This window comes from Thunnus thynnus, chromosome 10 (genome assembly GCF_963924715.1).
Source record: "Thunnus thynnus chromosome 10, fThuThy2.1, whole genome shotgun sequence".
NCBI lineage: Eukaryota > Metazoa > Chordata > Actinopteri > Scombriformes > Scombridae > Thunnus > Thunnus thynnus.
The window spans coordinates 13,237,299-13,264,017 of record NC_089526.1 but is presented as its reverse complement, the minus strand read 5'-3'; the positions used below and the strand labels follow the sequence as shown (position 1 = coordinate 13,264,017).

General features: G+C 41.9%; 1 protein-coding gene across 1 annotated transcript in view; it reads left to right on the top strand.

The window, feature by feature from the left end:
- The window catches only part of erfl3 (Ets2 repressor factor like 3), a 51,947-nt gene that overhangs the window by 10,436 nt on the left and 14,792 nt on the right, over positions 1-26,719 (top strand). The window contains exon 2 of the mRNA XM_067601068.1: positions 24,364-24,598. Coding sequence (XP_067457169.1) covers positions 24,364-24,598 — 235 coding nt within the window. The remainder of the gene's footprint in view (positions 1-24,363; positions 24,599-26,719) is intronic.

Sequence of the window (26,719 nt, the reverse complement as noted above, 5' to 3'; positions counted from 1 at the left end):
CCACTTGGTAATTTTCATGATTCATATAATAATTTAAATGGTTTGTGCTGCAAAAATAACTAATGTCAATTGTAAATAGCTTCAAATTTGCATGACATCAGAGTTGAGCAGCACGCCCAGCCCCCCTCTGTCTGTGTGTACATGTGTCCTGTGTGTGCGCCAGTGCCTCTGTACAGTAGCCCTGCCCTCGGTCACAATAGTTTTATCCATGTCCATTTTTAGCATCAGATGTGGCCCAGTGAAATTACGTAACAACCAGGCAGTTGCATGTGGGTGGGCGCACACACAAATAGGCCTACTGTACGTACACGTACACACACACACACACACACACACACACACACACAATGATTGTTGTTTTAGGGGATTAAAGTTTTTGATGAAGAGAACAGTGAGCTAGATCCCCTGACCAGTCACAGGGTGAGTGGGAAGGAAAGTAAGGAGGAATGGATAAAGAGCAGCAGCTGTATTTACAAAGCATGAGGGAATGAGGGGAAGATGATGAGCTAAATAGGGACAATCAGAAAGCATGAGAGAGGAAGAAAAAAATGGACAAAAGGTGCTTGGTCATTTGGTTCGGTAAGAGACTATTAAGGCTCTTAAACCCAGTTTAATATAATATATATGATAATTTAATTCAAGCTCATGCTGTTATACTTGTCACAAATTAAAGGGAAGTCTAGATGAGTGTTGCTGTTTTTACAGCTACTTCACGTCAGTAACAGTGCTGAGTGTCAAATAAAAACATTGTATTTATAGAGAAGGCAACATAAATCTTAAACAAAGAGTCACTGTAGTAGTGATGAATTGTGGATATAGTCAAACAGATTTCATGTTCATGTCCGTGTGTATGTGTGGTAAATAACAATACTTTGTATACATGTTGCCTTGGAAACAAGCCCTCAGTGCGGGATCTTACGCTTGCCAAGAGATGCCAATCAAAACATTATGTTCTTGACTGCAGGCTACAGAACAAGTGGAGAAAATGAATTAGAAACCATACTTGTAGTGAGTTTCTTTCGGACACACACACTAATATACACTAGGGTCTCACACACACACATACACAGCATTCTCCCCAGAGGACCCCAGCTAGTATCCTCACTCTGTATATGTGGGTGTTGTGTTAGTAGGCTTATTGTGCTTGTCTGGCCCGAGTATTAGCCGGGTTGTTTGCAAAGGTGTGCTCCTCTCCCCTTAGGTTAGTTGGAAGAGGAGGCAGCGTGCAGAGGTGTGTGTGGGAACGTGGGATCTCTGCATGTGTGTATGTGTGTGTGTGACTCATTGATGTCAGTGTTATGAATGTGTAAACTTGTTTCTCAGTATAATTTAGGGTTGGGTAATAAGTCAAAATTTTGCCACCATCATGTACTAAATCTGATTGTGATGACAAATCAGTACAGACATCAGTTACATGCTACATTAAGATTGAAGATTCATATCCGTCTCGCTTCAGCTATAGTTTGAAAAAAAAAAATAGTCCAATTGACATGTTACATTTACAGCAATTAGAGTATTGCATAAATTAGATTATAGTGTGTGAACCATGCATGTGAACGCACTGATCTATTGTGTGTAGGTGTGTGTGTGGTTATGTGTCATCAGATTTATTACTGTGGAGGTGTAACAGTAGGCTAGTGCAGCTGTCCCTTCACGGGGAACCCCCATGCTACCTTACACCTTGGACGGATGATCTGAGCCCTTTTGAATCCGCTTTCGGGACAATAGTTTGCATGTATGGTGTCTACATAATATGCGTGTTTGTGTCTTTGTGTGTGAAATGTAACTGAGAAGTATCACCGTTGTATGTTCACACACATGTACCCACATACCCACCCACTCACCCACACACCGCACACACAAACATCACACACACACACACGCACAAACAGTGAGGTAGCGCCTCATGTTATGAGTTCCACCGAGCGGAGGTAATCGGTGTGTGTACACTCAGCTCTTACATAACACCATCCAAGCAGTACACTGACGGAGGGTAGAAAGTTCATTGCTCACTCAGTCTTCTCTCGCTCTCACTGCCAGTCAGGCTTTTATCTCTGTGAACTTACTTCCTTCCCCATCGCTCATTCATTTTTCTTTTTATTCATTTCCTTCCTACTTCTGACCCCTGTCATTTTTGCTTTTTATTTGATATACATGCTTTATCAATAGCAGGTAAAAAATCAGGTCCTAATTAGGAGTGAAAAAAAATCACAATTAGCAACATATAGCATTAGATGTAATAAATAGATAGAGCTGTAGCATACTTAAATGGTAGAGTTGCAGCAGTAGTGAATAAAATGTGAATGCAGTCAAGTCAGGGGAGGACAATTTTTGGTAGCCCTTAATCTTGTGTTTGACCTCATGACAACAACAGCTGTTAAATTATTTCTTCACAATTTGTGAACGTAATCCAGCCAAGGTCCTTCGTTCTCTCTCTCTCTCTCTCTCTCTCTAACAATCCTTTCTGTAAGCCTTTTCCTTGAACTGTTTAATAAAGGTAGAAATATTCCCCATTATTTTTTATACTTTTTTTGCACTTACAAGTTCACCACTCGCAGTCTCACCAACATCTTCCTACACGCTGATCTGTCAACAGCAAAACACAAAACATAAGTCCCAGATTTGGCACTTTTTCAAAAAAAAAACAAGTTTGAAGGAATGAGAACCACCATGTGATTAGTTCACATTAATTCAGAGGCAGCCCTCGTAGCCTAATGATACAGTTTTTAAGATAATCTGTAGTGCCTCTCCCTCTGTGTCACTCAGTGACAAGCTAACAGCTGACTTCAGATTTGTTGTAGTGATGATGATTCTGCAAGCAGTTATGCTTTTAAAAGATAGCAAACAGCTTCACCTTTTATCCATGATTTCTCTATGTTATTGAATCCAAATTGCTTACACACATTACTTCTCAGATGGTTTAGTGTCATGATTAACCATTCAGTACAGCTTGCCAGTTTACTCACAGTGCATTTTACAAACCACTGGGTATGTCATGTTGCGCTTATATTATTTGAATTTTGTCAGATTATTACTGATTGAAATTTTTAATTTTTTTTCAACATTTGAACAGTAGTTTAAATTGCAAATAAAAAGTGTCACAATGATGATATTTATCACCATTTATGTATGCAGTAAACATTAAGCATATACAATCCATTTCACAATTTAAGCATTGAGATTATGCTTTGTCCAGAGACACATTTATTAAACATGCTGCTCTGACTGGGCAGGTTGTAAGGTGAATCAGGAACATAGTCTTATACATCACGCAGGGAGGCCATAATAAAACCAAGTATAACACTGAGATTGGCCTTGATTATGTAGCCTGATTTAGTCTGTGGCTGGGATGTGAGAGAGTGAAGAGGACTGGTCTCTACCAGTGCAAACTAGAGGTGTGTGTGCACTGCTGAGCTCATTGCCTAGTAGAGCGGATTCGCTACCATTATTGAGATGGGTGACTGACACCATACAGTACAGTAAGGTACATGGAGCAGGCCGCTAAGGAGCTTGGTCATCTAGTAAGGAAGGTCAGCTGCCTCAACGCCTCCTGTCACACACGTCTGTACCTATCTTTCTTCCTCTTTTTTTTTTACCCCCCTTCTCTCCATTTCTGTATTTTGCTCCTCTCTCAAGTTACATCATCATCAGCCTTTCTCTCTCTGTCTCTCTTCCTCCCTCTCCCGGGCTCTTGCATAATGTCCAGCTTTATTTTCTCCAGCTGAGGATTCTAATCTTTCCCACGAGGCAGAGCGCAAGAGCAAACCAGGAGAGGAGAGAAGAGGAGCCGGGCGAGATGACCTCTCTAACCTGCCTGTGTGCGCTGCCTCGTTAACTCAATCACTCCACCAATTAATGAGATCTGGAGCAGGGCTTTGTTTACAGGCACCACCAACACAGTGTTAAAGTGTATGTGTGTGCTTGTGGTTGTAAAGATGATTTTTCATAATTTCTGCCTCCAGTCTGTCATGTCAAGTGTGTGTTTGTGTGCGCTGGCATTTGTGTCCCATCCCCTACTGCAGTGTTGTAGATGCGTGGTCTCTCTTGGCAGCCCTGTGCTAACTGGGGGATAAGCAGTGATTATCTACACAGCCTGGAGGAGGTGCACATGCACACACACACATTTACATACACCTGTGGAAACCATGATGATGTGCACATTCCACCATTGTGGCCAAATGCGCTCATGTCAGTGAGACCATGCGCCAAGTTGGCTTCAAACCAAGAAGACTTAGTATTACTGTAATGCACGCACACAGCTTACGCGTGTGTGTTCCAATTGCAAATACTCCATGCAGAGCAGTGTTCATTCTAGCAAATTTTCCCTCTCAATCTCTCACACACACATACACAGAAGCACAAAGACCGTGTGCTGACTGGCTGACTGGCTGGCTGACTGGCTGGCTGCGACGTCTGTGCGAGGTGAGTGTTACGCAAGGCTGATCAACACTACTTAATCAGCTTTAGGAGACATGCTTAACAAGCTGACCAAGTGCGGTGGGAGTTAGAGGAAGAGAAGGAGGGCAGCAAGGAGGCGAAAGGGCACAAGACAAGGGCAAGGGCACAGAGTAGGGCTTGACGGAAAACAGGAGGAGCAGAGCGAAGGGGCGAGAGCACTGGTATAAGAAGGGAAAGTAGTGACAGGCGGTGACAGGGTATGTCTCTTGTCCCTGTTTACGACGGGGATAAACATGCATACATAAACACGCTGTGCTCTGCCCTCTGTCCCCCCTCACAGCCCACTGTGACACGCGTTGGTGATTGCCAGGATCCCATGTGTCTGTGTGCATGTGTATATTTGTCACTGTGAGCTTACATACATGTCTATAGCTGTGTGCGTGTGAGTGTTTTGCTGGACATCAAGAGCCGCAATCAGTCGAGTCAATTAGTCGATCAGCGGAAAATTAATCTGCAACTATTTTGATAATTGAAAGCAATCACATTTGCTGGTTTTAGCTTCTCAAATGTGATGATTTTATGCCTTTTTTTTGTTCGCACATGATAGTAAACTAAACATCTTTGGGTTTTGGACTTGGTGGGACAAAAAAAAGACATGAAGACAGAAAATTTTGCAGGTCATTTTTCACTCATTTCGATTAATTGTAAAAATAGTCTGCAGATGAATCAATAATGAAAATAATTGTTAGCTGCAGCCCTTTGGACATTAACTCTGTCCAGTCAAGGTGAAAGATGTTCATGTTCGTGTCACAATCAAAACGATACAAGTCTTCGTTTTTGGCTACTTTTTCACCGTGGACACATGTAGACTTCCCCATCCGTAAAAAAAAATGATATTTTTACAATCTGTGTTCAATATGACATGATGAATGTCAGATTTACTGAGTAAGTTGAGTAAGTCAGCATGTGTTGTTGTCATTCCAATGACTCATGACTGTAAACACCACTCCTGCAAGTCTTACATGCTGAGAAAAATAAGCCAGTTATCAAGTCTAAGAGCCAAGCTTTCCCGACAAGCTGGTAGTCACTTCTACTGGGGTTTTAGTCGTGTCTGTTTATCAAAAGTACACTTCAAGTAAACTTGAACTGAATAAACACCTTATTTTTGTAAGCCTGCCAGATGAAAGCAAGGTCTGTTTTTTTTGTTTTGTTTTTTGTTTTTTTGGTCTTGAGCAAATCTTTAAAGCAGAATTAAAATTTCCTGAAGAAAAGGAGTGTGTTGCAAAGTCCCACTGCAAAAAACAGTGCTTAAGTGTGCAACACAATACTTTTCTTGAGTTTTGTCTTTTCCTGTGGCCAGCATGTCAAAACTATGATTGTGTATTCTCCATCTTTCTTTTGTTTCAGACTACAAATTATTCCCATTTGGATGATTTATGATCATTAAAGAGAGCGCCGTCTCCAAGCACTCTGCCTGTATGTTTGTGCGTGCTTTTCTGGGCAAATTGAGCTAAATTATAATGGTCAGTTTATTTCACATTCTCTTTGATGACAGTTCGTTACTGTTGTGGTTCACCGCTGCCAAGTAAATGTAGAGGAAACCCTCTAAATCTAAATTATTGTATTTTAGTCATGATGCACAGTTGTTCTGGTTGGGACACTTTAGCCTGGTTGTTTCAAACATTTCCTTTTCAGTACTCATTCCACTCCCTCTCCTCTCTTCTTCTTTCTCCTTTTGACCTTTTCCCAGTTTCATTTCTCTCTCCTCTCAATCCCAAACACACACACGAACACACACACGAACACACACACACACACACACACACACACACACACGCACACACATACACACACCTCTTAAAGAATGACTAGCAGATGTGGACAGAGCTTTTTCCTTCATCTAAAATTAGCTGCGATAGAAGAATGGCAGGAAAGCGCACAGGGTTGGACTCACAAGCGGGAGGGGTGGAGGGGTTGGGATGGGGGATTGATGGAGTAATAGACTAGAAGTGGAGGAAGGAATCGGTTGATGGGACTTAGTGAAGTAGTGTGTATTTTTGGTGCTGTTCACACGTGCTGCTGACGCACAGGAACCACTGAGGGCACAAAGTACATCAGCAACAGTGCTGGAGACTTTGATTGTGTGTGTATTGCTGTGTGTTAAATATTGGCAAATGCAGAGCTTATTAAAGATGTTCATTGTTTGTCATTGTGCTTCTTTGTTGGACCCTTTGTTTAACTATTATGTCGTTTATCACATTCTGTACAGTTTTTTGAAGTTCAGTTATGTGAGTAAACTGTGTTGCAGAACCAGCAGCTATCTTATCTAACTTGTCAAAATGGGATTTAGATGATGAACAACTCTCACTTAATGTTGTCCACTCCCCAATATTAATAAATTCTGTGGCTGATAAAGACCTGCTTCTCTGTAGTAAACAGCAGAGCCGGCCTAGTGGCTTCAGTCTTTCTCTCACCATCATCATGATGCAATGCTGCTGTGAAAACTTCCCATCCTTAATTTTTGTAATTACGCATCTATTAGCACCTTGGAAGCTGGAGGTTGTACACAGCGCCAAAACTGCTTCTCCCCCAAGCAGCAGAAAGGTGTTAAGGACAACAGTGCTGGTTGGCAAGCTGCCTGCGTCCCCTGTTCACTCAGCACCCAAGGGCCCGTTTAGAATGCCAGGCCACCAGCCTTCTGCTTCACCCTCAACTTAGGTTTATCTCTCCCCTGATGATCACACAGCCTGCAAGGGAGTGTGTGTATTTATGTGAGTTCGATGGGAGTGTGTTGACTTAGTCAACAAGTGATTCTTTGATGTTGTTTTCTGCATACAAGCACTGTCAGTGTACATTTTTGTTTTGTAGAAAGTCTGTGCGGCTTTTATGCCGTGGTTAGCTTTGGGTTTTTTTTTTTTTTTTTTTTAGAAAACACTCTGGGTACCTGTGTGTTTGTGTGTACTTTACTGTTCACTGTGAATACCTTGTGAATGTAAGCCATCATCAGCACAGTTAGCAGCACCAGAGCAGTGAGAAAAACATGATTCTCCAGGGCCAGTCACCTATTCCACTCTCACCTCTAGTCTGAACAAACAGCATGCAGTTCATAACAAGAGACACACACAACATGCACATATATAGCACATCCACAGACTTCCCATTTGAGCTTTTGAGTTTTTTGAAGATGAGTGTGAAGATGTGTGTTTTTTTTTTCTGTGCCTGTTGCATGTAAGATGAAATGAATTAACATTAAAGCTCCACACAGCTAAATTGAGTGGTAAAGGCCAAAGTTTAATGCATCTAGATTAATGATGTACAAACTGAAACTGTTTAGTAGGGGATGTGAACAAATGTGAGCCATATTTCGCTCTTTTCTCTCTTTTGTTGAAGTAATACGGATCCTACGTTATCAAAATATTATTGAAAAAATAAAGGAAGCATAGTATGAAACTCCAGAAAATCACACAGGCCTGTGGTAGCCATCATTAATGTATAATCACCATAATAAAGGCAAGTAGTTGAATAGTGAAATGAGACTTATGGATAGGGACCTGCCTCTAGACTTTCCTGACTAACAGTGGCATTAAGCATGTAGCAGGCTATCTCAGGTTAACAAAGAATCTGACTGGACTCTGTGTATAAGGGCCATTATTACATTATCATCATCAAGAACCACGTTTCAGGTAGATACTTGGCTAGCTGTCCACAGACTTGAGAACAAAATGACAATAAGATAGAGGTGAATACCATACATTTCAGCCCAAATAGATACATCAGTTTGCATGTATTCACAGTATGTGTCATGGCAATGAATGTCTTTTGTTGTTCAGTCAGATGTGTGAATACATTTTGAGTTATAGACCACCAGATTCTTGCTGCGCTAAGAAAATATATATATAAATCCAAAAAATAGCATATTTGTATCCACAGTAATGGCTCATGATTATACTCTTATTATGAATAGTATTCAGATAGATACCCAAATGTGTAGGCCAGTGTCTGTAGTATTAAGTTAGCATGTATTGGAGCAGCATACAAGCTCTTTTACTCAACTAGTGCAGTGCCCGTTCAAAACGAGGCTGTTCGGAACGGGCTGATTGTTTGGCCTCCGGTATTGCTGCTTGCAGCTTTCTCGAGAACTGCTCATCCAAGTAACTTAACACCCGACACTGCACTTCCTTGGGTCCCCAGCAATACACCTGCCAAGTGTCAAGTGTGAAGTAGATTGGATGAACGGTTGTCGGGAAAAGCGAAGAACAGACACACACACACACACACACACACACACACACAGAGACTCCTTCATTTATAGTTAGATTGGAGACACATATTAAAATAAATCTTGGAGATGAAGGGCTCAACTTTGCACAAATATGTTTGTAGCAACGCAAGAATGTCTTTATCAATAAAAATATGCCACTGCCTCAGAACCAGGGTGCAGCGAACTGAGTAGTAACTAACATTTTGATCCAGACTATTTATATAAATGCAGAATAAAGGTGTCACACAATTAGATTTTGTAAGGAAACAGGAAGTGATACATTTGGCTTATACACGCTACACTGATCTAGATACATAATCTACTGTCTTGGGATATCTCAACAATGCTACATGGTGTTGCCCAATGTCTACAGTAAATCAAATAAGGGTAAGAAAGGGTAAATCACAGCTGTTGTACGGCAACGTCCCATCGCTATCAAGAGGATAAATGCTCAAGCCATCTGCAAGTTGCTTGATTTTAGTGAGGCTATTTTTTTGGAAATGAGAGAAAAATATGCATGCCAAGCTCACTGATTACTTAATGGCTCGAACCTTCACCATTTAGTTTAGGTGACCTGTCACCTGAAAAGGTGTGAAGATTTAAGACACTGTAGACGGTTCAGTCTCACACAGTGTTTGCACTTGAATCAAAGCTTTTCGTCTGAGAAATTGAAAGTGGCTGCTCTTTGAAACCCACTGAGCCCTCAGAAAGGACTGATCTGCCAGAGTCGTTTCCTTACTCACAACTGCATATGTGGATCTATTATTAATCCGAGCCTGACAAAGCTTTACACCAGTTAAGTTCTGACTTTTAGATGCAATACAAATCCCATATCTGTAATATTACCACCGATTAGGAACAGAGTAATGAAAACGGTGGTAAATTAAAGGGTAGGTTCACGGTTTTTCAAGTCAGGTGCCCATATGAACACTGGAAGAGGTTTTCCTCACTGTAATCATTCCTCCTGTTCATACTGGCTATAAAAAGATCCCCTTCAAAAGCACTTTCAATGTTAGTGATGTGGGCCAAAATCCATAGTGTGTCCACCCAGTCATTTTGTGCAAAAATGCATTTAAAAGTTTATCTGAAGCTTATATGAGGCTCCAGGAGTCTGAGTTAGTCATATCAAGAGGATATCTGCCACATGTAGTCTTTTTAGCATAAAATTTCCCCTTTGTGTTTCCTTGACAGTGTTTCCTTGTTGAGCTGCAGTGGAATTATATTAACAAAAAGACACTAAAAAGACGGTAACTTTTACAGATAAACTTTTAAATACATTTTTGCTCAGAAGGAGGCTTGTGGATTTTGGCCCCCATCACTTACATTATAAGTGCGTCATGAAGGGATCTTCTAACGGCCAGTATGAACAGGTCTAATGATAATGACAAGAAAAACCTGTTTCAGTGTTCATTTGGGAACCTGACTATTGTTTTAAGGCAGACTTGAAAAGTCGTGAACCTGTCCTTTAACGCCTTATAGTCAAAATGGGATTTGTAGATTAGGGACTGAAGTTAGTCTCTTGGTTTCTCTTTCAACTGGTTTGCAAATCAGAACCCTGATAAGTTTTACTTCAATTTTGAAAGAGCCAAATATCATCAGATAAAATTACTTCTTGGAAGTTGAGAAAAATATTGTGAAGATTTTTTTTTATGCCTATATCACACAGTTCTAATTAAATTTTTCTTTAAAAAGGAACACGAACAACTCCTCCCAAACAGTTAGACATCTGGTGTAAACATCAGGTGTCCCACTGCTTTGTCTCTCACTTGCCATCAAGCATCCAGAATGTTAATCCACACTGGAATGTGTCGGCTTCAGATGCTAGACAGCCGGCCTCTGCGTATGTGCGTGTTCATGACTCAGTTTTCCTTTTTGCTTTATTTCATAACGTTGTTTATTTAATAACGTCGTAGGAAGGGGAGGAAAAATCACAATGAAAGTGCTGCCTGTCAAAGCGAGAGGCCCTTGCAGAGTCTTTTTTTTTTGACGTGCGGCGTGTTATTCTCTTCAGACTCTGTTTAACGCCGGTCTTGTTGCCAGCTTGTTGCAGGACCGCTGGGTTTGGTTTATAGTGGAGCCTTGTTTGCCTTGAGCAGCCCTCGCTTTGGAGAGGATGGAAAAGTTCTGTCTTGTTCTCGGCCAAGGCTAGTGGGCACACGTACGCACACGCACACACACACACACACACACACACACAGTCATATAGCGCAGAACTCTGTCTCCTGACGACTACCTGTTGCTGGCAGATTCAGCCTCCCACTCTTTTTCTCTCCGTGTCTCTCCATCTCTTGTTTGCTCGCCCCTGCCCCACTCTTCTCCTTTCTAATACCTGGTCTATTTGAGTCTGTGTTCCAGGCTTGAAAGGATTAATTGCCGTTTATGCTTTATTTTTTTGTTCTGTTCGTTTCTGGGGGGTTATTTTTAGGCCTTAAGTGTCTGGTTGCTAGGAGACTGTGTGAGAGAGAGAACGAGAAAGAGAGGCCAGAGAATGGAGGAGAGTTTGCGTTGTGAAGACTGAATTACAAACACATTCACGCACTGAGTCAGCACTGACGCACAACTCACACACATAAATATATACACACACACACACGCACGCACGCAGGATGTTTTAGTCTGTTATCGTGGACTTGTTTTTCTGGTTCTGTGTATCCTTTCACCAGGTCTGAGCTCCGTGTGTGTCACTGTCATTTATGTTTGGAAATTCTGGCTCCTCTACAGTACCTGCTGTCACATTCACTCCTAAGTGAGTCTGCGAATGCATATGCAGGCCGATAGTTGCACATGTTCTGAATGCATGCTCATTTGTTTGCAACAGGTGTGCGTCTTTTTTTTTTTTTTCCTTTCAAATTTGTTCTTGTAATATTTTCAGTCTTCGAAGAACTCTACTTGTCACCAGGATACTCGTGTTTCGAGTGCAATTATTTTTCTTCTTTTGTAATACCCTCTTTTTCAATACTTGCGTCTGCGTTTCCTGTTGGCATGAGGTAGTTTTGATTCTTGCCAGATTATACTGTGTTGGCAGAGACTAAGTGTGATCAGAAATTACATGCATGGACACACGCACACACACACTCGTACACACACAGGAAACAGATCTGTTGTTGGGGTGCACAACAGTTGCTAACTTCCTGTCCCGCTCTAGTGGCACATTCCAGGAAACCACCTCCCAAAAGTGTCACCTATCTCTTAGACACACACTCACACACTCCTCCACCTGACAGATATATGATTCGATAACGAATCAACATTGAATTTACTCCTATGTGTTAAAGTCACCCCTTTTTACCCCTTGACCTTACAAACACAATCACACAGTGACAGTTCAGCTCCAAGTTGTGGGTAATCACAGCCACATACGTGCTACCACAGGGTCACACACTCTGAGCTGTTATTCTCAAATGCTGGGCAATGTGGGCAAAAATTGAATATTTACTGGTTTTTGTCGCTCCATATAATCATATCGTGATTTCAGACTGAGACGTCGTGGGTTCACAGTTCTCGGGTCTAAATGAATCATAAAAAGTTAAGCAAAACCGAAAAGTGTTAGGTCTCAAATTTAATATGTTTTGTTTCTGTAAAATGTCAGAAACTAGAGGAGAAATGCTCATTATAATTTATCAAGGTAGCATCTTCAAATCTTCGTCTTGTTTTATCCATCCAGCAGTCCAAAACCCAAAGATATTAAGTTTACTCTCATGTGTGACCAAAAACAATTGAATCCTTACATTTGTGAAGTTGAAACGTTTGCTTTTTTGCTTGAAAAATGACTGAAATGTTCAATCGAATATCAAAATAGTTGCAGATTAATTTTCTGTCAAGCGACTAATTGATTTAACGGACTAATCCTTTCAGCTCTAAAAGATAAGTTTAACTTTTGCACGTTTGAATAAAATGAAGTAAATACACATCACATAGATATTGAGATACTCATTATTGTAATATCGTTATCTACGTTGCTGTCCCTATATGCTCCTACACACAGAAGTACGCATACAGTCGAACACAAGAGCACAGGCAGTAGTGAGTGTAGGCAGTGCGCTGTTGAACCAGAGGTGAAGTGTCAACTGGAAGCTCTCTGCCAAGCTGTTAGCTGGAGAAGTACATTAACACCAGCCTGTGAGGTAGAGAGACAGAGTGAAGGGGAATAGAGGCGCCTGTGGCCTGTAACATGGCTGTGTTAGGCCTTAACAGCTTTTCCCCAAAAGTCACTTTGAAGGAAATTATTAGCCCATGATGGGAAAAGTACAGTGTGTTTTTTCATATTTGTGACATATTGAATTTGTTTACTCTTTCAGCTTATATGGTGACTACAGAGCAGTGCCAAACTTTTTACATTTTAAAGGTAGATGTTTGCAGTGTCTGGTTTTTATTCATCACACATCTTCCGCACCACAATAAAAAAGAAAATGTACTAGACATATTGTATCTGAAATATTAAAGGACATGAAGTGAAAAGGTTTGGTGAAAGAAGGTTGTACACTCTGTTATACAATGGTAAAAAGTTTAGGCACCACTGACAATTTCCATTATTTTCATTTATAAATCATTGGGTGTTTGGATCAGCAATTTCATTTTGATCAATCAAATACCTGATGGACATAGCATTATTTCAGTAGTGAAATGAGGTTTATTGAATTAACAGGAAATGTGCAAATATGCATCAAAACAAAATTAGACAGGTGCATAAATTTGGGCACTCCAACGGAAAAATCACATCAATATTTAGTCAAGCCTCCTTTTGCAAAAATAACAGCCTCTAGACGCTTCCTATAGCCTCTAATGAGTGTCTGGATTCTGGATGAAGGTATTTTGGACCATTCCTCCTTACAAAACATCTCCAGTTCATTTAGGTTTGATGGTTGCTGAGCATGGACCGCGAGCTTCAAATCATCCCACAGATTTTCAATGATATTCAGGTCTGGGGACTGGGATGGCCATTCCACAACATTGTACTTGAACATTATTCTCAAGAATCTGCTGATATTGAGTGGAATCCATGCGACCCTCAACTTTAACAAGATTCCCAGTAGCGGCACTGGCCACACAGCCCCACAGCATGATGGAACCTCCACCAAATTTTACTGTGGGTACCAAGTGTTTTTCTTGGAATGCTCTGTTCTTTCGCCGTCATGCATAACGCCCCTTGTTAAGACCAAATAACTCAATCTTTGTTTCATCAGTCCACAGGACCTTATTCCACAATGAAGCTGGCTTGTCCAAAATGTGCTTTTGCATACCTCAAGCGACTCTGTTTGTGGCGTGTGTGCAGAAAAGGCTTCTTCCGCATCACTCTCCCATACAGCTTCTCCCTGTGCAAAGTGCGCTGAATTGTTGAACGATGCACAGTGACACCATCTGCAGCAAGATGATGTTGTAGGTCTTTGGAGGTGGTCTGTGGGTTGTCTTTGACCATTCTCACCATCCTTCACCTTTGCCTCTACGATATTTTTCTTGGCCTGCCACTTCTGGTCTTAACAAGAACCGTGCCTGTGGTCTTCCATTTCCTCACTATGTTCCTCACAGTGGAAACTGACCGCTGAAATCTCTGAGATAGCTTTTTGTAGCCTTCCCCTAAACTATAATGTTGAACAATCTTTGTTTTCAGGTCATTTGAGAGTTGTTTTTAGGCCCCCATGTTGCCACATTTCAGAGGAGAGTCAAAGAGAAGAACAACTTGCAATTGGCCACCTTAAATACCTTTTCTCATGATTTGATGCACCTGGCTATGAAGTTCAAGGCTTAATGATCTCACCAAACCAATTTTGTGTTCCAATTAATCAGTTCTAAGTAATTACAGGTGTTCAAATCAACACAATGACAAGGGTGCCCGAAATTTTGCACAGCCTATTTTTCATATCTGATTTAATTTCATACAACTTAATATTGCTACACTAAAAATCTTTGTGTGGAACATACCCCAGTACTCAGATTTTATTAGAGAATGAATGGCATGCCAATGTGAGTAAATTATTATGCAGCCTCAGAGGGGTGCCTAAACTTTTTCATACCACTGTAACATTTACCAACATAAAAATGTTTACTGTCTAAAATATTTTTTTAGCTTGAGTATTTCTTTGATAAGTGCAAATATTTGAAACATTTGAACACATTTGTTTTGTTAAATACAGAGAAAAATTGACAAAAAATCAAATTATGAGGCTGTCATTGGGGTGTTTTGGGGCATCACACTATTAAATCTGCATTTTTCATTGTAGTCTATTAAACTACTTAATTCCAACCTCTAAAATAATGGGTGTTAATAAATGTTAAGTTGTGATCTTGGTCCCTTCAGCAGCATGTAGAAGCGCTCTATATGTGTACATCAATGTGTGTATGTCTAAGGAGAGAGGTTAATGTCCTGGGAGCAGTGCGTCACTTTGGTGAGAGTAAATATACCTAACAGCGTCCTGAGAGCAAGACTCTTCTCTCGCTGACACAATATTATTCTGCTGTTCTTAACGTACTCTGGGGAAATACACACACACACTCCCACCAGGCTTGTTTATGAGTTTGATTACACACACAGAAGTCCAGTTGTCCGGCCCACCTGAGGGTGCATCAGATTCGGTGCCTCGGGGCTTTAATGTGTGTTAGTGCGTGGACAGAGCTTGGTATTTTTGTTCATATGCATCCTACATACATTCGTAGCTGCCAGTGACTTTTTCTCTTTTAGTCTTCCAGTTCCCGTGTGAAAAAACTGGATAAGGTGTGTGTGTGTTTGTGCCTTTTCTTAGAGCTCCCAGGTGAAGAACTGCCTGTTATGTGTGTGTGTGTATGTGTGTGTGTGTGTGTGTGTGTGCATGTTGCTAGTTACATGGGCTGTATAGTGTGTTAAGTTGTCCCGCGTGGTTAGATACTAGACCACTGGGTCCTCACAGCCTAAAACTACGCTCTCATCAGCCTCTTTACAAGCCAGAGGACGCTCTAACGTGATTAAATATTCATTGAGTTAGTTTTACCTAGTGGATAATTAGTGAATCTTTTTTTTTGTTTGTTTTGTTTTTTCTTTGTGTGCCTTCTTAAGAGACTGGTTGTATTGAGCATTTAAGCCCCATAACTGCAAATCATATGCATATGTACCTGTTCCTACCTTTCCAGCATCCAGACGTTTACATTCATATCACTTTGTATGAAAAATCAACATCAAACTTCCTTTTTTGAGTTCTCTTTTTTTGGGGGGGTCAAATCTCTGTTGTAGAAACCTTCAGGACATCACCTGCTTTTAACTGCTTTGACATAAAACACACATCCATACCTCTGTCTATTATTTTCTCAGTAAAACCATTAGTCATTTGGTCTTTTAAAATGTTAGAAAATTGTGGAAAATGTTGATCACTGTTTCCCAAAGCTCAAGGTGCAACCTAAAATGTCTTTTTTTTGTCCCAACTATCAGTCCAAAACCAAAGATATTCAGTCTACTATTATAGAGGACCAAAGAAACCAGAAAATATTCACATTTTAGAGGCTGGAACCAGAGAATTTAAGCATTTTTCCTTTGAAAAAAAAATACTCAAAATGTCAAATAAATCTCTGTCGAATCGTTGCAGCTCCACTCACATTTGACAAAACAACCTACTGTGTTGGATTAACTCTCTTGAGCATGTGTCAGATATCTGCAAGTTGATTTTCATAACATACTGAAATTGTTGGACACCTGTGAATGTCCAGATGGTTAACACTCAGCAGCAATGTAAACTCATTTGTTTATTGGCTAAAATATTAAAAACTCCACTGTTACAACTCCAAAAGTTTGACATACAAATTTAAACGTGTCGTTTGTAATAAACAGCTCAGTCAGTTAGTAGACTACACATAGGCTTAGTTTCTACTTTCAAAGTGAACCCTGAAAACACACACACACACACACTCCAAGGCCTTCCCTCAACTAATGGACATTTGAACTATGTTGTGACACAACAAGCCATTTACAGTCCAGCAGTCAAGCATGTGAACTAGATGTGAGGAGAGGATCTTGCGGATACCTATAGACCTTCGTATCTTTTTTTTTTTCTCCCCCTTCTTGCTCCTCCCCCCACAATTTCCTGGAAAAGACGTCTGTCTGTTCACTGGAAGACGAGCTTACAGGCTGGAGCCGGGAGAAACTAAATTGTTCATCTTACATCATGTCCTTTTCTTTCTTTGTCCCACTTGTGCTCCCGTCGCCTCCTCCTCTTCCTCCTTCAGCACTTCTGTACTTTCCCTCTTCTACCCATCCATGTTGTGTGTTCTCTCTCACTCTCTCTTTCTCTCTCTCTTGCTCTCTCACTGTTGAACAATAACCCCAGTGTGTGTAAGTGTGTGTGGCGCTATTTTTGGCCCCTCCAAGGCCACAAAGCACTCTCTTCTCTCTTGCTCTTTCTGTTTCTCTCTTCTGCAGCTATATGGCAGTGAGTAAGAGCCTATAGAAAATGTAGACTATGCTGACCTCTAAGAATAGTTGAACAGCCTTCTAGGCTTACATGGTTTTGTCTGTGGTGTATGTTTAACCGCTCGGAGCAAGCAGGTGAGGCAGGGGTGTGAGCGTTCATTGGCTCATCGCGGCCTCCAGCAAGTTTGATTCCTTCAAGAGAAATTAGTCTCCATCTGGGATATTCACAAGGCGCATATCTGTATCTCTGAAAGATTGTTTCCAAACCAACAAAATCTAATTGGCATGTTACAACAAAACCACACTGGTCACAATCCTGTGCAAATTAGTCAAAAGGCTTGCACACTTAATCATCATTATCTCACTCAACTTCTGCAGAATTTAAAATAAATCAGTATAAACTTCAGTCAACAGTTTGCTTCTAATCTGCGTTGTTGCTGTCCAGTTAAAAGCATTTCTCTCCAAATCTCATCATTTTGAACTTTTCAGATAAACTTGTTCCTTAATTGGCTGAGAAAATTCTGCTGCTGTTTAAAGCTAAATAAACCATTCAAAAGCCCCACTGGAACATCTGAAAAATGCATATAGGCACAAAGTGAACAAAAAGTTTTCCTTAGCTCATGGAAAGTCAAAAATACAGATAGATGTCTTCATATGTTTTAGACTTCTACCACTTCTTGGACAGAGATCAGCTACAAAGCAACACGCAGAAACTTTTTATTCTTTCTTTTGCATTTTAGTAAAAAAAAAAAAAAGATCAGTTGATCAGTACAATTGCACAAATTGATAATATCAAACCAAACATTGATGCTTGCATTTCTCTTATACGACTGATATTCAACAGTTAGTTCAATTAGCATTTAGATGTCAATTTTGTGTTGCAGTTTATAATAATCTGAAATAATTTTAGATATTTTCCTCTGAAAAAATAATTTTAACAATACATTTTATTTCCCTCCCAAAATATTCCCATCACTCTTTCTCTCATATCCCCAACTTTTGTCTTTCTGCTTTCCCTGTGTTCCTGTCTCTCTCTCTCTTCCTGTCTCACTCTCCAGTCTTCCTCTAGTATTGGCCTAATGAATTTTTAATGGACTTGGTGGGAAGAGTCCAGACACTTTGGGATTCAGGCGTAGGGGTTCTGATTACCGCCCTCCTCCTCCTCATTCAGAGCCCACCCTCCTTTCACTCTTACTTTCTCTGTCTTCCCCTCCAAGTCCTTTTATTATCCCTCCATCCCTCCCCTCCACCTCCTGGTCTTGTGTTTCTGTCTCCTCTGTTCCCCAAGCTCGACGCTTCAGGCAGTTTCACATATCCAAGCAGCTGTGACAAAGACAAGGCTGTGTATACTTGTGTATGAATGTGCTATAGGCAAACACTGTCTGTCTCTCCAATTTTAGTGCTTTTTACAGACTCTCCGAGCCGACAGTGACCTCACCCCCTTCACCCACACACACACGAACTTGCACCGGTCGTTTCCCACATCCACGCTAAAGCTGAGTCGGGTTAAAGTAGCCCGGTGCCAGCCAACTGCCGCTAATAGCTGTTCTGAGGCCCTGGCCCTGTATAAAACCCTGAGTCTGCACTGTTAGTTTGGCACAGGCCTGTCAGTTGATTTGCTGCTGAGTAGGACTCACAGCTCTGGGAATCTCTTCTCCTCATCTCTTTTCTCACTCAACTATTTTGTCTGACTGCCCGTCTGTCTCTCACTACTTCCCATCAGTTCTCCTCCCCCCCTCTCTCTCTCCAACATACACTTGGTACTTCAATCCCAGGTCAGCGATCCAGTCAGTCATTCGTTCAGGCTGTGTATGCTTTAGAGCTGCAACTAACAATTATTTTCATTATTGATTCATTTGCGGATCATTTTCTCAACAAGTCGACTAATTATTTTGTCACAAAAATAGTGTTCAGGTGTGGTGGAAGCATAGAAATAAAAAGAGAGACTTTAGCACTAAAAAGACTGTAACTTTGAAAGATATTGGCGATCAATTAATCAATTCTAAAATGTTTCAAGTTGTGTTTAAATATGATTTTTGGTAGTTTTGCTGTCTGTCAGAAAGGCTGTTGATATAAACACAAGGCAGAAAAGGCAAAAATGAAGGAACAATTACAGGTCAAGTTCACTATGAATTCCCAAGAAATAGAAGAAGAACTTGTGTAACTGTGCCAAAATGCAGTAGGCATATTACACAGGCAATCTGAGGGTACTGTTGTCTGTAGGAGTCGACCAAGAAATTGGCCTTGACTTGGCCTCAACACTCTGCTCAGTCCTTCACAGCTCAGCACCACCTTCTCAAGCCTTTTGTCATTTTCTCTTTCTCTTTCTTTCCTTTCTCTTTCACTCTTTTCTCACTTAGTTGCTTTCATCTCCTCAGCCCCACTCTCTGCTCTTGTGGTGTGTGTGTGTGTGTGTGTGTGTGTGTGTGTGTGTGTCTGTGAGAAAGAGAGAGAGAGAGAGAGAGAGAGAGAGAGAGAGAGAGAGGAGGTCATTTTTGGACTGGCGAGCAGTGCACATAGCTGGAATAGCAGCAGTGTTAGAAGTCTGCTAGGGGCCGGCCACTAGGATCACGTAGAGGAAAAGAGGCATCCGCACTCCAAGGGGGGAGGAGGAGGAGGAGGGGGGAAGGGAGAGGGAAGGAGGAGGGTGGGATGGAGGGAAGAAGAAGGAGGAGGAGGAGGAGGAGGAGGCTGGGGGGGGATAAGCAATTTGACCTGGATGACAACAGACTACCAGACGAGCTATGATCTCATCGCTCCCTTAATCCTCCCCCCACCCCACCCCACCCTCCTCCCCCTCCTCCTCCCCCTCCTCCTCCTCCTCCTTCTTCCTTCCCTCCATCCACCCCCTCTCTAGCCATTGTCTCTCTCTTTCTCTCTCTTCTCACTCTTTTCCCCGATATCCCTCCCCCATCTCTTTTTCTCCTACTTTCTTTTCTCTGTTTTGCGCTTGTCCCAGTGCTCACCCCATCTCATCTTGCCTTCTTCTCTTTCACTCCCACCCCCACCTCCCTCCTGCACTCCCTCCCTCCCTCCCTCCAGCCTTCTCCTCTTCGTCCCCTTTGCATCACTTTCTACCACCTGCCCCTCACTTGTCCCAACTCACAACACACACACACACACATGCACACCTCTTGACGCACTTGCACTCTCTCTAGTGTCCCAGGGCAGAGATTAGGCGCGCCCCTATCGTCAACCCTCCACACCAGTCTCTACATTATTGATGCTGAGTCTGTCTATGTTTGTGTGTGTGTGTGTGTGTGTGTATGTGCGTGTGAGAGTGAGAGGCTTGCGCATGCATGCTGTAATGACTATCTAGTGTCTCCCGTGGGAGGGAGCGGTGTGGGGGAGGAAAAAAGCCAAAGAGAGGGAGAGTTGAGGTCAGAGAGGTTAAGTGTGGTGTGGGGGGTTAGGTCACACTCTGCTCCTCTCCCTCTCTTCTTCATCCTGACGTACAGCTTCGCACAGATCATCTGCTCACACACACACACACACACACAGATTCCAAAAATTCCCCTATGAAATTCTTCTATTGGGTATACAAGGCTGATGAAACAGATCAGCGTGTGCTTGTGTGTGTGTGTGTGTGTGTGTGTGTGTGTGTGTGTGAGTGATAGCTGATCTAGTGTGAGTCAGGATAGCTCAACTTGGGTTGGACACAGGGTGGATAGAAGGACAAAGACACCTGTTCTTGCTTGCAGCATTCCTCTACTGTAAACATAATCCCTACCATCCCTCTCACTCTCATGCACACACACACACACACACACACACACATGTACCGGGTTAGTAAAGGGAGTTGCTGTTTGCCATTGTCATCAAAACTATGCAACAGCACAGAGGACATATCATCTGTACTCTTTGATGTAAAGGTTTTGACAGGTAAAAGGATGAGTTATACAAAAAAAGTAGCCGACACTCTGACTGGTCGTTGTGATATATGCTGTTGCTAAAGAACTGATGACAGTGAATCATTTCAGGTAGAGAATGTCCTCTTGCCTTTATTCACACAGAGACAGCCTGCAAGTCCTCCAAGTATTTACAAGGGATCCATTTCACTCTGTGACCTGAAATATGATGTGTGTGTGTGTGTGTGTGTGTGTGTGTGTGTGTGTACACGGTGACCTCTGTGGTCCATGCCAAAGTCAAAGAGATCATTACAGATGCATCTTTACAGACGTACACGTTCACAAAGTCACGGACTCAAATTAGTACGTGCACAAACTCTGGTGTAGTTTTCTTTTCTTTTAAGATATATCTTCCTGTGTCTGTTTTGATGTGCTCTGCTCGCTCGTTTTAAGCAGCTCCCTGATTTACATGCAGACGGTAGCACACAAGAGACAAACTCCCTACTTGTACTAACAGTCATCTACTGTTGGCCACTGCGCAGCTTTAATGGAGCCAGTTAGACAGCAGCACCTCAGGGTCAGCGGTTAAGATACAGTGAGCACTACTCATTTATTCATCTGAGCAAGACTGAGGACCAGCCACCTCTTGACTTGACTCAATCATCACTTGCCTTGAGGAGAACAGCCTTCATCAGTCTGTAAAGATCGTGTTGTCCTCTGCAGTAGGAGTGTGTGCGTGGGAGGGAAGGATCGTGTGTTATCGTTGGACGAGCGTGCTTGGCCGGGGCGGTGTATTTGCGTGTTCCTCTGTGATTGTAGTTCACTCAGGGTTTGATAATGCTACAAATGTTTGTTTGAACGTTTGAAAGAAAAAGAGAAGAGCAAGGGTGCGGAGAGAAGAAGGAAATAAAATGTGTGTGTTGTTTCATTTGCATGCAAACTGCTACCTACATACGCAGATCTGGAAAGTCTGAGAAATAACAGAAACAAATACAAACACGATTAATGCGATCGTGGACTTTTCACATGTTGAGATATTTGTTTCAAGGAAAGATAATCTATCTCTAGAATATAGCGTCCGGGCTGCTTGCATGGCCAGGCTGTTGATTGCACCATTGGCCTCCCACTATCTGCACATTTTTTACCACTAATAAAATCCTGTCTGGAATTTTGAGATGGAAAATGTGTAGGCATCTTGCACATTGTTTGACTGATATACAGAAATCTTCATTTTGAATCGCAAAATGACTCCTGAGTAGGTGAGAATACTGAGTGATTCATGGACTGTGGCTCGCAAATACATCACTGTAACTGGAAGAAAACCACCAAGAAAGGGTGGTAAGGAAAAGCTAGTAGCCTACGTTAAATGAGTAAGAAGACACACAAGAAGATAACTTTCCTTTGGAAACTTAAAATGCGCCTGCCTCTACACTGCATTTGAACCAAAAACGAGTAAAGTAGTTACTCATATCGATGAAAGGCTCCAGTAGCAACACTTATATATACAGATTCATGGATGTCTGGCAGATGTGCTATCAACATTATTTAGTGTTACGCAACAGTGACTAAATGGTAGGAGCAGGCTAGTGCAGCAGAGATTATCAGGGCTATCTATCTCCGCCTCAGGCTGTCATCCAGTAAATCCATTGACAGGCCTGCACATCCATAATCTGATGATTTGGGCCTGTTTGTTTCCCAATCTCCAGCCCAGCCTGTCTCATTTCCTCTGTTGCCATTTGCACGCTGAGCAGTAAACGCATTTTGCAAACACTGGCTTCATGCTAGCCTTATAGATCTTTCCATGTCCTCACAAAGTAGAGGGTAATAATAAACATTGTAAGAAGAAAAATGGAAACTCAAGACTCTTAAAACTAATAAAAACTTTTTTTTCTGACACTTGAATTTTTGATAGATTTTTAAAATGTCAGTTCAACTCATTTTTTGTTGTTTTGGACTGCTGTTTCTAATATCTCTGCTTTACATATGCAATATAATGCAGTCCAATATAACATCACCACAGCTTTAAATTATAGCACACTATTGAGTCAACACACACACACACACAGACGCATAATTAAAGTAGCACTTTCAACTAAAAGTGTCTTTCGTACTGCATTGCATTACATCATACAGGTAATTCTAATTTTCTGATAATTCATTGTAATGTGATGCTTTGTACATTATTTTCCAAAAATGATAAAAATGACATCAGCAGGACTGGTAGGCATTAAATGTCTTGCACATTGACACAGAAGCGGGGTGAGTGCCTTCTCTCTGGTGACTTGATCTCCTCTCTTGTGCATTTATCTGTCCTCTAAGGATGATTGCTGATATAATAAAATCTAGTCCAGGCTATATCTGGCTCAATATTACACTGTAATAGTGTATTTTGCTTGATCGTGTCAAATTTTCTTGACCACCCAGGCAACAGAATGTTAGTGGGAGACAAACACAAGCGCTGGCACGTAAACTCTTTCAAACTTGTACATTTGGTCACACACATGCTCACACAAACAGTCACATATACACGCCCACCGTCTCGTTCTGGGTCTCTCGCTCTGGGTTTCCTTCGAGCAGCGGGTGTAGAGAGATGGAGGGACAGACAGGAGAGATGACTGGCCATGTTGTTTTCCTCTGGTCATAGGAAAGAGTGACTGCATGAGAGAGGAAAGAGGTGGAGGAGAGGTGGAAAGGTTTTTTTGTATGCCAAACTGTTCCACAAGGCCCACTGACACTACAACTTTCAGTAGGCCTGTTACAGTTTCGGTGTGTGTGTTTCCTGTGTGAAGATACCGTGGTGAGGTGGTGACCCAATGACAGCAGAGGTGTGGTTTATACAAAAAAACCTTTTATGGCCTCATTAAAATCAAGACAATTAAGATTTAAGGTGACATCCATGACTTCAGCAGGTTAAGGCTGCTTCTCATGCTGTTGTTTGTGAGATCTATTTCCTTTATGCTCTCTCTTCTTAAATTTTTCCTGCCCTTGCTCTTGCCCTCCACTTTGTCAAACTGTCCAATAAAAGAGAAATTGCTTGAGAATAACCCTAGAAAACTGTTCAAAGATTGACTGCACAATGAAAGGAAAAAGCACAGGGAAGAGGTGGTGAAAAGAAAACTATGTGTGACGTGAAATATGAATGAGGACACTCCACTCTGTGCTTGACTAAGCTGCACCGTTATATGTGATCTATACTTGGCAAGACACCCATAATCCTCTTTTCTCTCACAGACTTCACTCACCTGAAACAGCTACAACTTCTGACTCCTGCTTGTAATCATATCTAAGTCTCTCTTCTCTCTCTTCTTTTGCAATGCCTCAAGCAAGTTATAAACAGTCTAGACTTCTCATGATAAATCAGCATTAGAAGCAGAGTTGTCGGCCAAAAAAAAAAAGTTTTTTCAGTTTATTTTTTTAAGTATATGAGCGTGGTTGCTCACAGTGACCCACACTAACCCTCCACACTCTCTGTGTCTATATTACAGGTTTCGCCTTCCCAGAATGGGCTTACAAGCCCGAGTCGAGCCCCGGGTCCAGGCAGATCCAGCTGTGGCACTTCATCCTGGAGCTGCTGAGGAAAGAAGAGTATCATGATGTCATCGCCTGGCAAGGGGACTACGGCGAGTTTGTCATCAAGGACCCAGATGAAGTGGCCCGGCTGTGGGGGGCCAGGAAGTGTAAACCCCAAATGAACTACGATAAGCTGAGCAGGGCACTGAGGTAAACTGTCAAGAGGCTGGTTTCTTTGTGTATCTATCTGTATATGGGAGCGTTTGATCATTAGTAGTTGTTTGCTCCTGTTCCTGACATTTAACTTGTCTCCTGTTTGGACAGCAAATACACTCAGATGAGCTGCTTTTTCAAAAAACCAAGTTGTACCACACACTACAATAATCAAAATTATAATGAAACCTTATTTCTAAAGGGCAACACATTAACATGAAAGGTGTGCTACGTGTCCACGTGCGACTGCTGACTAATTTTGCTCATACTTTGCAATCAAGTCATAGAAAACACTATTATCTTTTTAGAACAGCCAGGGCACCAGTGTATATCCACACTTCACTTTGAACAGAGGAATGGAATTTTGTTGGAGGAAGAAAATTAACTCTGATATAAGCAATATATTACATTAAGTCAAAATCACTGACTCGTTAAGGGTCAGACTAACAGTGATTCAAAGCCCTTCATTAAAGATAAAGCCAGCGATTCTAATCCAATACATTTTTTGTCAAATTCAGTGAATATCTCCTCACGGTCCGCTGGCTGTCCTTTCTGTGTGTGTGTGCACTGAAAAAAAAATGGTGTCCATACATAGCACTGGCTCTGTAAATGAGCATGTAAACACAGAGGCTTGGAGTGAGCCACACAACACTACTCCAGCCAATGTGAGGACATGACGGTCTCCCGTCTCCAGCACCTGTTGAATGGTGAGGGAGAGGTTGTGGCCAATTCACATAGAAAGTGTTTTCTCACAGAACAGATACGCTTCCGTCTTATTAAATGTATCAATCCACACTGAATCTGAGACAGTCTCACGGAGAGGCGCATTTTTTTACGCTCCAAGTCTGTTTCTGTCGCATTTAGTGAAGCATAATCTGAGCAGGCAGCTGTTTAAATCACCAAAATATCCAACCGTATATGTGTTTTGAACTTATCAACCATATCAATGAATCAATAAATACCATCACTGTCGATTTCTTCCCGTGGAGCTGACATGCCAACTGTTTTGGTTCAGTAAATTTCTGCTGTCAATCAGCCTGGTGAAGGAAGTTTGTCCGGCTGCTGTCCTCTCAGCTCCCCAGGAGCTGCTGCTGACAGACGGCTGCTTCTGTGGACAGAGACTCTGAACGCAGGTCGAGTAAGAAGTGGGGAGGCTGCGGAGAGTCTGGATGGACTGTTGTGCTCACATGAGATTAATAATGTGTGAGAGGAACAGACGTGACTCCTCAGCTGACAAATCACTCTGGATTCCGCAATTTTTCTCTTTTGGTTGTTGCCTTGGCGATGCACGTCCATGATTTTGGGTGGCGGAGCCTCTGAAGGAGCAGGAAGGGAGGGGTGTATTTGTTTGGGTGTTTAGTTCAAACATCAAGAATCTTTCTCCAAAATGACCAACTCTACCTTTTATCTTCAAAGGGCTCATATGGATCAGGGAGCCAGGCTGGGTCATCTTTTTGGTGGGGAAGTAGCCTGACATAGTGCGGTTGGTGAAATGGTGCCAACTACATACCGTTTAGCTGGGCTCACCTCTACATGCATCACTGTTTCTTAGCCAGGGGCTTGTGGGTATCCCCACAAGTACCATTGTGGTGGGGTTTTCCCTATTAACTTCAACCGCAGCCACAGCTCCCTTGCCACCTAAAAATGAAGTTGGCAGGACGGATACGTCACTTGCTACTGATTGATGAGGGCAAAATAACCCCATCCTAACATCAACACAGTGTAGGTAAATGAAGTGAAACGAAATGGCAGTTCAGTCTGATTATCAGGTTAAGACGGAGTTGCCTGGAGTTGTGACCAAAGGTCATCATTAAGAACCAAACGGTGGACACCAGCCAATAAGGAAGCCGATGAGCTGAAGAAGGAAGTCTTTTAGGCTTGGTCAGCATGGGAGAGTCCTGATGTCACCTGACGGATATTAGGAGACCAGATGGACTGCGGTATCAGTGGTTGCTCAAGCAAAATCTTGGGTGTGGCCTCAAAAAGATTATGACAAAGTGTCCAATAATTCAAGAAGGGGAGGCAGGGCCTTACCCTGGCTGTTTTGAGCTTGGGAGGAAAACTGGGTATATCGTCAGGTGATGGAAGGAAAACTTTGAGGAATTCCTGAGCCCGGCT